We start from the raw sequence: 11,728 nt of genomic DNA, 5'->3' as shown, positions 1-11,728 counted from the left end.
GATATCAAGATATAAGCCCTAAGCACAGGTAACAAAAATAAAACATTGTCAACCAATAAGTGATGGGGACAATTTGTCCTTACAGGAAAAAAAAAAAAGTTTGGGAGATGTTTAGCCCACAGCTCCAGACCTGGCAGTTTCTTACTTGTGCATATAAAAGAAGATATAACCACTCCGGTCCCGATCACTCTGCACAGAAGCCTCCTGGATTTTAGATACCTCGAGATCATTGTAAGTAAACCATGCCTGCTTCTTAATGTCGTACACATCACTAATGTAATGACCTAAAATAAATAAAATCTTAAAATTGTAGTTTTTAAAACACAGCACATTTTTCTCAGGTATAGGAAGTTTTGGAGAGAGAGAAACAGCCACCCCATCCACCCTATCCCCAACAATGTTTCTAAAAACCATTCAGAAAACATGTACAGGAATCTAAGGGAGAAATATATTACACCAGGACAACTTTTTGGATAAATATATATATATATATATATATATTTTTTTTTTACATACACATATATAGGGGAATTTGGGTCATCTATAAATAAATAAAAAAGTTGCACCTTTAACACAATTCACACTTAGTGTGATCAAAGGAAAGATTTAAAACTTTTTCTTAATGCATTTAACCTATAGCTCATGAAGCTAGGCACAGGGCAAACTAATAGGCAGTAAATGTTGGCTACTTCATTTGTAAAATGCTGAAATCATAATGTCCATTTACCTGAAGAAGAGGTGCTACCAATGTGACTGACAACACTAATGAGCCGATAAGAATGAGGAAGATTTCCTGTCTGGAAAACAGAAGTGGGCATGACTTTTAACTCTTCATTTGAATAAAAGCAAAACACTAAATTTAAATTTATTATCAAAGCTAACATGGCTGAGTTTCAGTGTGTGTATAGTCAAACTCAATAAAAAAAAAAATCCAGTGGTTGTACTGTTCATACCTTTTGACCCAAGAATTCTACTCCCAACTAAGAATTTATCCTAGGAAAATCATTCAAAAGGAGAAAAGAGTACATGTATAAAATTATTCACTGTAGCATTATCTATAATAATGGAAAGTTGGAACAATAGGCCTAATAATAGTTGAATGATTAGTGGTATACCAACTCAATGCAATATTATTCAGTGGGTCAGCAACATGTAAACTTGTTTTTCAAATCCACATGAATGCACACAATAATTACAGCTCTATAAAAACAGGTATGTTAATGATTAAGTACTGGAAAACAAAACGAACAAAATGAAAACAGCTGCGGTGGTACTGTAGGGATTATGAATAAACTTTTATGTTTTAAATACTTTTTAAAATGCTATTAAAATACTGTTAGTAGGGCGCCTGGGTGGCTCAGTTTTTAAGCGAATGCCTTCGGTTCAGGTCATGATCCTGGAGTCCCGGGATCGAGTCCCAGGTCGGGCTCCCTGCTCAGTGAGGAGTCTGCTTCTCCCTCTGACCCTCCCCCCCTCATGCTCTCTCTCTCTCTCATTCTCTCTCTCTCAAATAAATAAATAAAATCTTCAAAAAAAAAAAAATACTGTTAGTAGAAAAATTGTAAAAACCTGGAAAGTGACATTCATGCACTGCAGGCAGCACTCTAAGATACACATTTTGGGAAGGAATATAGGTATATATAAACCAGAAACCATTAAAATGTTTCTCAACTTTGAAGCAGTAATTTACTTCTGGGAATTTACTGAAAGAAAAAAATCCTAAACACAGAAAATATTACAATCATCCACAGTTCCTCAATGTATTTTTTAAACATATATATTTTTTAAAGTAATCTCTACACCTAATGTGCGGCTCAAACCTACAACCCTGAGATCAAAAGTTGCACACTCTTGGGGCGCCTGGGTGGCTCAGTCGTTCAGTGTCTGCCTTCGGCTCAGGTCATGATCCCGGGGTCCTGGGATCGAGCCCCACACTGGGCTCCCTGCTCAGCGGGAAGCCTGCTTCTCCTCTCCCACTCCCCCTGCTTGTGTTCCCTCTCTCACTGTCTCTGTCAAATAAATAAATAAAATATTAAAAAAAAAAAAAAAAAAGTTGCACACTCTACCAACTGAGCCAGCCAAGTGCCTCCCAATGTATTCTTTATTACAGTGGAACAACAGAAACATAAATACTCATGGTTAAAAATTAAATAAACAGTATGCTGATTTGAGGCAATATAGTACATACAGCCATTAAAAATAAAATGCTTATAAATAATCTTTAACAAGTAAGCAGAATAAAAACTGTACTTATGATGTTTTAAAAGCACACTTGGAGGTAGGGCTGACAAAATAATATGTAAAAATGCTAACAGTAGTTGTGTTAGGACAGTGGAGTTCTAGGTAATTAAAATTACAAAAAAATTGGAAAATGGAAAAAAAAGCAATTAAGAAGGGCAAAAAAAGGTTACAATGTGTTCTAGTTTAATGTCATTGATCTAGTAGTTTTTACTGAAGTAACAACCAACTAGTTTTGTTATTTCACTTTAAAGACAATATAGTTTTGGCAAAACTACAGGTGAATTAATATATGACATTGAGAGTCATGTTACTCAGTTACTACCTAATTACTACCTAACATGCACAAGAGGGAGTCAGGATATCTTTCTAATTTTGTTTCATTTTATTTTGAATCTTGTGAATAAGAAATGAGGAGCAGGGTGCCTGGGTGGCTCAGTCAGTTGTGTCCAATTCTTGGTTTTGGCTCAGGTCATGATCTCAGGGTCCTGGGATCAAGCCCTGCGTCAGGCTCTGGATACAGCAAGGAATCTGCTTGGGATTCTCTCTCCCTCTCCCCCTCCCCTCACTCACAGGCTCTTTCTCTCTCTAAAATAAATAAAATCCTTTTCTTTTAAGGTTTTATTTATTTATTTGACAGAGAGAAACACAGCTAGAGAGGGAACACAAGCAGGGGGAGTGGGAGAGGGAGAAGCAGGCTCCCCACGGAGCAGGGAGCCCGATGTGGGGCTCGAATCCAGGACCCTGGGATCATGACCTGAGCCGAAGGCAGACACTTAACGACTGAGCCACCCAGGCGCCCCATAAATAAATAAAATCTTAAGGGAAAAAAAAAGAAGAAATGAGCAAAGGACAAGAGAAAGTGAAGAGCATTGATGGGGATGCTCTGCCACAGGGGATACTGACAGTGGGGCCTTGGAAGAGAAACAGCATGAAGACTGATGCCAGCAGCCTGAGCAGTCCTACTTAGGGAGTAAGCAGCCTACCTCTGCATTTCTTTTTAGTTCCTCCGCCTCCGCTTCTGTGTACTCCATGTCTAAAACATCCTCATTGCCAGAGTCCTCATCGGAACCCAATGAATCCAGAAAAGAGTTGTTAAACTCTGCAGAATATAAAGTGTTGTAAAAGTTCTTAGAATAGACACAAAGTGATATGATTAGAAAGATAAAAAAAACAGCTTGGGGTACATATTTTATCATCCTAAGGAAACCTAAAACATTATTAGGGTTTTATTTTATCCAGCCCACTCTGGGGAATAACAATTCAGGTACCAGGTATCTATAAAAGAAATGTCCTTTTTCTCTTAAATATATTTATATGAAAGGGATATAATGCTAAGAAAGGAATAAAACTAAAAAAGATTATGATTTTACAGATAACCCAATTTCACATTATATAAACTGTATGTTAGATTTCAACTATTTGGTGTATATTGTAGGTGCTCCTGGCAAATACAAATGATCTCACAGAAAAACGACCATAAAAAAATTAGCATCCTTTCATGTTCTTCAATATTACATCTCTTGAAATTTAACAAATATAATGGAAATTTAACTTTTAAAAAAGATTTTATTTATTTATTTGGGGGGGGGGAGAGAGAAAGAGAGCACAAGCAGGGGGAGGGAGGAGCAGGCTCCCTGCGACGCGGGGCTCGGATCCTAAGACCCTGGGATCAAGGCCCCAGTGGAAGGCAGACACTCAACTGACTGAGCAACCCAGGCACCCCTGGAAATTTAATCTTTAACTTAAGTTTCACTAAAATACACTACACTAACAACTAAATCCAAGATTGCTTTTTTCTTTAATAAAGTGTTTCCACTGGCAGAATCCATCTTTACTAATGACTTTAAATAAAGAATCCTGGGGGCGGGATGGGGGGGGGGTGCTGGGTGGCTCAGTCAGTTAAGAGGTTGACTTCAGCTTAGGTCATGATCTCACAGTCCTGGGAACAAGTCCCACTTTGGGCTTCTTGCTCAGTGGGGAGTCTGCTTAATCCCTCTGCCCCCCTTCCTGCTCATGTTCTAATAAATAAAATCTTAAAACAAACAAAGAATCCCAGAATCATTTGTACTTAAGTGTCTCTTTGCTTTAAAATATAATTAATTCCACTCAAATCACAGTATAGAGTTATTTATAAGACATGAAAACCGCAGAGTGGGAAGAACAGAAAAAGAGACTGTAACATCAGAACTCTGGAAGCTGGAAAGTAGATGGTGACTGACTTAGCAGACCAAGGAAAGCCAAAGCCAAAGCCTAAGCCAGTAACGGAAAAGTTGAGAACCAATTCAATTTACATCACAGAATCTTGTTCAAAAGACATACAACTTTGAAGTAGTAGGTACCCTTGAAACTGGAGGCTAAGGAGGAGATACAAATAAGGATTTGACGAAAAGTATTTGAGAAGGGGCGCCTGGGTGGCTCAGTTGTTAAGCGTCTGCCTTCGGCTCAGGTCATGATCCCAGGGTCCTGGGATCGAGACCCGCGTCAGGCTCCTTGCTCTGTGGGAGGCCTGCTTCCCCCTCTCCCACTCCCCCTGCTTGTGTTCCTGCTCTCGCTAACTCTGTCAAATAAATGAATAAAATCTTAAAAAAAAAAAAAAAAAAGAAAAGTATTTGAGAAACAGACTCCCAGGATCCCCTTTCTCCCCACTTCATGCTGCTGAGCAATGACAGAAGTCTGGAGTTTTATCCTCTGGAGAGGGTTAAACAGTCTCTGGACTGGGGGATGCCAGGCACATACTGAAAACAGAGGAGTAGGCCACAGTTTGCATAGTGAAGCATGAATATAACTCCCAGCCCTATTCCTATACGTGGCTCCCAGAACTTTGGCAGCCACATCTTTTACCTTTAGGCAAAGGCAAGTGATTAGAAAACTCTTTTTTAGGAATCTGACCAGCCCAAGAGAAAGGCCTAAATAACATTAACATCATCCCCAAAACAGTCCCACCCTATAAAACTCACAGTTGACAAGCCCTAGTTATTCATGTGCTCAGGGCTTCCAATCAACCTTTAGTCTCCTTTTCTTAATCATGAACCACAGCCAAGGATTACTAGGTATCTGAGGAAAGTCTCTAATAAGAAATATAAAGAGCATGGGGTGCCTGGGTGGCTCAGATGGCTAAGTGTCTGCCGTCGGCTCAAATAATGATACCCAGGGTCCTGGGATCAAGCCCCATGTTGAGCTCCTTGCTCAGCGGGGGGAGTCTACTTCTCCCTCTCCCTCTGCCTCTCCCCCTGCTCATGCTCTATCTCTCTGTCTCAAATGAATAAATAAAATCTTTTTTTTAAAGATTTATTTATTTATTTATTTGACAGAGAGAGAGACACAGCAAGAGAGGGAACACAAACAGAGGGAGTGGGAGAGGGAGAAGCAGGCTTCCCGCCGAGCAGGGAGCCCGATGCGGGGCTTGATCCCAGGACCCTGGGATCATGACCTGAGCCGAAGGCAGACGCTTAACGACTGAGCCACCCAGGCACCCCTGAATAAATAAAATCTTTAAAAATATATATAAAGAGCATAATCACAAGACAGGACAGAGCAGCTGGAGGAAACAATCTGTAGTCAGGGAGAAGAAAACTTCAAATAAGCAAACAAATGAACTATATTTAATAACCTCAGATATTTGAGATGATATTGCTTCTATGACCCCCCTCTCCAAAAAACTTTAAAAAATTAAATCATTAAAAATAATACTTCACATGCTTTTCTGTGTGTGATACATTTCTCCATTAAAACAATGTAATTAAAATAATCTCCACACCTTGAAGACTTAACTCTGTTGCTCTTTTGAGGTCATCGTCTTCTTTCTGTTCCCAAGCTTCCTAAAGAGGTAAGAACACAACTAAGGTATTTAAAAAGGTACTGAATAAACTTATTTAAGGAGTACAAAATCAGCTGCTCTGGAAGTATTTGCTAATAATGTTTTCCATAATCTTATGAATGTTTGGAATATGATCTTTTGAGGGATGTGGAGAAATTCTTTGCTTTTTTCAATGCTGCCCTCTAAAACACAACCTTGGGGGTTAAAAAGGCTTACAAGCTATCTCCTCTAGTCAGTGACACTTGCCTTGCTAATCAAAAGCCATTCACTGCGACATTATGATTTAATTCCCTTTTCCTTCTATGTATGAAATACCTGGCACATAGCAGAATCTGCTTAGCAAACTTCTCTGTTTTCTTTCCTCTAATTTACAGCCTTTGCCAATTTTCAGGGTATAAACACTCCTACCATGGCCAATTTTAAGCTACCAACGTGATGCTGAGTGCAGAGCTGGGAAGAGGTACATACACCTGAGCTGACGGTGAGCTGGCTCTAGCATATCGCCGACCCTAAGTCTGTGACAGCAAGATAAACAATTCTTTCCATAAGATCATTATTCAAACACTTCTATTTTGTTCTTGCTAAAAAACACAACAAAAAACCCCAAGACACACACTAGATACACGGTGAATACGAAATGAATTCGTTGACTGTTGACTGTTATTTCTCTAATACATCTGAGGTTCTCTTAGAAAAACAAGTACCTTTGAACATGTCTCAACTGGATGATTAACTGTAAAAATATGGAAATGTTGACTGTAAAAAAATTTTCCCTCTCGTCTGCAGAGAAAATACAATTTACAAACTTCATGCATAAATGAAGAAAAAATGTAATTTAAGTAGAACGGTTTATACTTTTCTCAAGTCTAGACTTGTTTTAAAGGTCACTAAAGTATATAAGAAGCTCAGAATGAGCTATTCTGCCTTTAAATCCTGGGAGCAATAATATTGTATTCAAGAAAGAAACAGATATTCTCTAAGAGGAAATATGATTACTTAAGCTTATCCCAGCTATAAAGTCTATGAGGAAACCCAGATGGTAAAAGAGTCTTTTAGCTATTAATACAATGATGCAGGTATACCAAACTAATGAAACCTCATCTTATATTTCTCAGATGTGAAAATAGGTTTATAAGGTAGTTTTAACTGGGTCAACTGACAAGAAATAGGATATACATCTTTTGTATATGAAAAAGAGGGGTACTGAATTTTTTTTTTCTTCACTGTAAGGAACTATTGTTAAGAAATCAGACCTTGGTCTTTTAGATTAAGAATAAATTTTCTAAAACAAATGATTACTATCCATTATTTGTAAAATGGGTGACATGAATGCATCTTGATGGCCAGGAGGCTAGGGAGGTACTTCTTGTAAATAAAAGGATACAGAACAGCTGGTTCTGAAATCATTTTAAAGCAGTTCTCAACCTTGACTGAACACTAGAATAACTGTGGGAAGTTTTAAAAAATAAAGGAAGCAAGTAAGGAGGGAGAGAAGAGAGGGAGAGAGGGAGGGAGGAAGGAAGAAGGAAGGGAGGGGAGGGGCGAGAAAGAGACAGAAAGAAAAAAGGAAAGAAATCTAGATGCCCAGACCATACCCTAGAATCAATTCTATCAGAATTCCTGAGGGGAAGAACAACCCAAGCATCATTATTTTTTAAAGCTCCCCAGATGATATTAATGTGTAGTTAAGGTTGAACCCCACTGTTCTACACAAATTAGATTTTTTTTTTTTTAAGATTTTATTTTTAAATAATCTTTACACCCAACATGGGGCTCGAACTCACAACTCTGAGATCAAGAGTTGCATGTTCCACCAACTGAGCCAGCCAGGAGCCCCAAGACAAAAATAGACTTCTTAATTTGATTATTTGTAAACACAAAAACTGTGTGTTTATTCTAGGGAGTTTTAGTAAATTTTTATTATTAGCATGACTCGGATTGCATTGGATTAGACAACCGTGAAGACATCACCTTTTAGTCAGATACCTCAGGTAACGGCAATGGTGCAATCAACCAGCTCTGGCAAATATAAGCATGAAGAACTAAAAATTTAAGAACAGATTATTATATGGGGCGCATGGCTGGCTCAGTTGGTGGAGCATGAGACTCTTGATCTCAGGGTTGTGAGTTTGAGCCCCATGTTGGGTGTAGAGACTACTTAAAAATAAAATCTTAAAAAAATAGATTACTATATAAGAAAAGAGCAGAAGCAGATAAATGTTAGTCAATGGCTGAAATCTGAAATTTCAAATACTATTCAGATAATTTTCCTGAGGATTTTATGTTCAAATAATTCATAGGAAAGGATTCATATTGTGAGAAAGTGACCAGAACAAATACAATGCCTTAAAATATTAGTGATAAAATCATGGTGGTATGCTGACTGTTTCTATAGCTTGCAAAACAAACTTGGACTGGGGATGATCTCTAATAACCCACCTTTCTTTAGCATGCAATGAATTATAGTAATGGGAGGTAATCAACAATACATTTTGTTGTATCTAGATTAAAAAAAAAAACAAAAACCCAAAACAAAAAAAAACTATCACTGTTTCAAACCCAAGGCAAAGCTCCAAACTAAGTTTGTTTTGATGTATCAATGGTTTACTGTATGTAAATTACCTGGAATGATGCTTGACACACAGTAAGTGCTTAACACATGTTAGCTGTTGTTATTACAGGGAAAGATAGGTTATGGAGAAAATAGCAATATAATTATCTCTTACTTGCTCTTGAAGGCTCTGAGCCAATGCCTGCTGAAGCTCTTGCTCTTCCCTTTCACGCTCCATATCATACTGCTGGAGCCAATCAACCTCTCCTTGAGATCCTTCTGGAGTTTTGTTTTCTTTATTCTCATCACAGTCTTTAGTTATCTCAGTAAAACCGGCAGAATCTGAGGAAGCAGAACAGGACATAACTGGGAAAGCCTCTCTAATAAACCAAAATCTCTGGATTAGAGTGACATCTACTGTTCAGAGAGAGTAATTTACCTGAGCCTCATATATAATTTGCTTGGGACATACAATTTCATCTTACTACATTTAGATCATGGTTTCTCAATCTCAGCACTACTGACATTCTGGGTGGGATAATTTTTTGCTGTTTGAGGGGGCTGTCTTATACACTGCAGAATGTTCAGCAACATCCTTGGCCTCTATCTACTAGATGCCAGTAGCACCCCTCTCCCCCAGCAGCGACAACCAAAAATGACAGACATTGTCAAATGTCCGGGGGCACAAAACTGTCCTTGGCTGAGAATCTGTGATCTACCCCAATGGTTCTGAAACTTAACCAATCATCAGAAGCATTATCGTTGAGGATGGAGAAGAATGAATAGCCATATTCACAGTCAGTCATAATGTCACATGACCAAGTACTAGGAATAGAGTAAATGAAATAAGAATTAGGCTAGAATGATTATGTTAATATTGAGATTTTTCCATTATTAAACTGTATGTCAAATGAGTGTATATTTTCACATTAATGATCAAATAACCTTGTACATATTCTAAAGCAAAAGAGCTACATGAAATATATAATAAACACCTCATGTACTGCACAAACATAAGACTATATGTGTTTAAAACATTCATCCAAGGAGATAAGAAAAAAAATTAATCTTTCATTTCTTCCCGTTCCTTCTCAATCTCTAGATCACAGCTAGCTAGGATAAACAATATGGTCATGATTTTGTTCTGGTGAAACAGATTTTGTTCTGTTAGAACAACATTTCATTATAATTTTAATACAGATAAGAGTGGGTAGATAAGAGCTTTCTCTTTCTCACTTTACAAAAGCAAAAATTCTCATCTTAACAAGGAAATTCTCATAAAAAGAATTTAATTGGTCAACAAGAATTACCTTTACAGATTAATTTTATATGGACTGCTTTAAAATCAAGTATATGCTCGGGGTGCCTGGGTGGCTCAGTCAGTTAAACATCGGACTCTTGATTTCGGCTCAGGTCATGATCTCAAAGTCTTGAGATTAAGCCCCATGCTGGGCTCAACACTGGGCGGGGAGCCTGCCTAGGATTCTCTCTCTCCCTCTCCCACTCTCCCCCCATTTGCATTCTAAAATAAATAAGTAAATAAAGGTAAGTAAGTAAAATCAGTATAGGCGCTTTACTTGCCCTATTACTGCATTTTAACTACTTAAATGATACTTTTCTATACCACAGACTATAAACTCTGAAGTTTACAGCATATTTTTATTTTTATTTATTTATTTTTGTTTAAAGATTTTATTTATTTGACAGAGAGAGACACAGCAAGAGAGGGAACACAAGCAGGGGGAGTGGGAGAGGGAGAAGCAGGCTTCCGAGGAGCAGGCAGCCCAATGTGGGGCTCGATCCTAGGACCCTGGGATCATGACCCGAGCCGAAGGCAGATGCTCAACGACTGAGCCACCCAGGTACCTTTTTTTTTTTTTTTAAAGGTTTTATTTATTTATTTGTCAGAGAGAGAGAGAGAGATCACAAGCAGGGGGAGCTGCAGGCAGAGGCAGAGGGAGAAGTAGGCTCTCCGCTGAGCAAGGATCCCAACAGGGGACTCAATCCTGGGGTCCTGTGATCATGACCTGAGCCAAAGACAGACACCTAATCGACTGAGCCACCCAGGCGTCCCCGAAGTTTACAGCATCTTGATTTTAGACTCTAAGTCAGTAAGTAGTTCGTTTTTTAATTGTATTAAATTGCCAAGTGAATATTTACCGTTAAAACTAACTCTGGGGCGCCTGGGTGGCTCAGTTGGTTAAGCGACTGCCTTCGGCTCAGGTCATGATCCTGGAGTCCCGGGATCGAGTCCCGAGTCGGGCTCCCTGCTCATCGGGGAGTCTGCCTCTCTCTCTGACCCTCCCCCCTCTCGTGCTCTCTCTCTCTATCTCATTCTCTCTCTCAAATAAATAAATAAAATCTTTAAAAAAAAAAAAAACTAACTCTGAATATTCATTAAAAGAGAAAAACCCTCAGGTATATTAAAGGCAAGAGCAATATGATCCCAATTTTAAAAAATTATATAAAAGATGGGGTGCCTGGGTGGCTCAGTTGGTTAAGCGACTGCCTTCAGCTCAGGTCATGATCCTGGAGTCCCGGGATCGAGTCCCGCATCGGGCTCCCTGCTCGGCGGGGAGCCTGCTTCTCCCTCTCCCACTCCCCGTTTGTGTTCCCTCTCTTGCTGTGTCTTTCTCTGTCAAATAAATAAATAAAATCTTAAAAAAAAAAAATTATATAAAAGATGTCAGTAATTTCTTCCTTTCCTCCATTCTTGGAGAAACAGTCATTTCCATAGTCTGTAAGGGGCAGCTCTGAAGTCTATCTGACCTTGCCTGTCCCTCTGGCCTTAGCTTATTACTGCACTAGGAATGGATATTTGAATCAACCAATCAGATTATTTCTGGAAATCTGGAACTGAGGCATTCAAAGTTAGCTGATGTGGAACATTTCAAGTGGAAGAAACATTTGGGAGTTAAGGCTGCTATTTTAGGGCCTAAGTTAAATATTACTTTTATTACCAAAATATACTCAATTAAAAAAAAGTGACAGAGGTACAATTTTTTTTTTTTTAAGATTTTATTTATTTGAGAGAGAGAGAATGAGAGAGAGTGCACACATGAGAGAGGGGAGGGTCAGAGGGAGAAGCAGACTCCCTGCTCAGCAGGGAGCCCGATGCG

At 38.7% G+C, this 11,728-nt stretch overlaps 1 protein-coding gene across 4 annotated transcripts in view; it reads right to left on the bottom strand.

The window, feature by feature from the left end:
- The window catches only part of USP37 (ubiquitin specific peptidase 37), an 86,966-nt gene that overhangs the window by 5,068 nt on the left and 70,170 nt on the right, over positions 1-11,728 (bottom strand). For all 4 annotated transcript variants that reach the window (XM_081813608.1, XM_081813605.1, XM_081813606.1 and 1 more), the window contains 5 exons: positions 8,785-8,951; positions 5,999-6,059; positions 3,225-3,340; positions 728-797; positions 146-284 (listed from right to left, as the gene is read on the bottom strand). In XM_081813608.1, coding sequence (XP_081669734.1) covers positions 146-284; positions 728-797; positions 3,225-3,340; positions 5,999-6,059; positions 8,785-8,951 — 553 coding nt within the window. The remainder of the gene's footprint in view (positions 1-145; positions 285-727; positions 798-3,224; positions 3,341-5,998; positions 6,060-8,784; positions 8,952-11,728) is intronic.

This window comes from Leptonychotes weddellii, chromosome 3 (assembly GCF_054177405.1).
Source record: "Leptonychotes weddellii isolate Sample4059 chromosome 3, ASM5417740v2, whole genome shotgun sequence".
Taxonomy (NCBI): domain Eukaryota; kingdom Metazoa; phylum Chordata; class Mammalia; order Carnivora; family Phocidae; genus Leptonychotes; species Leptonychotes weddellii.
The sequence above is the reverse complement of the archived record's forward strand: the minus strand, read 5'-3'. Positions and strand labels throughout refer to the sequence as shown.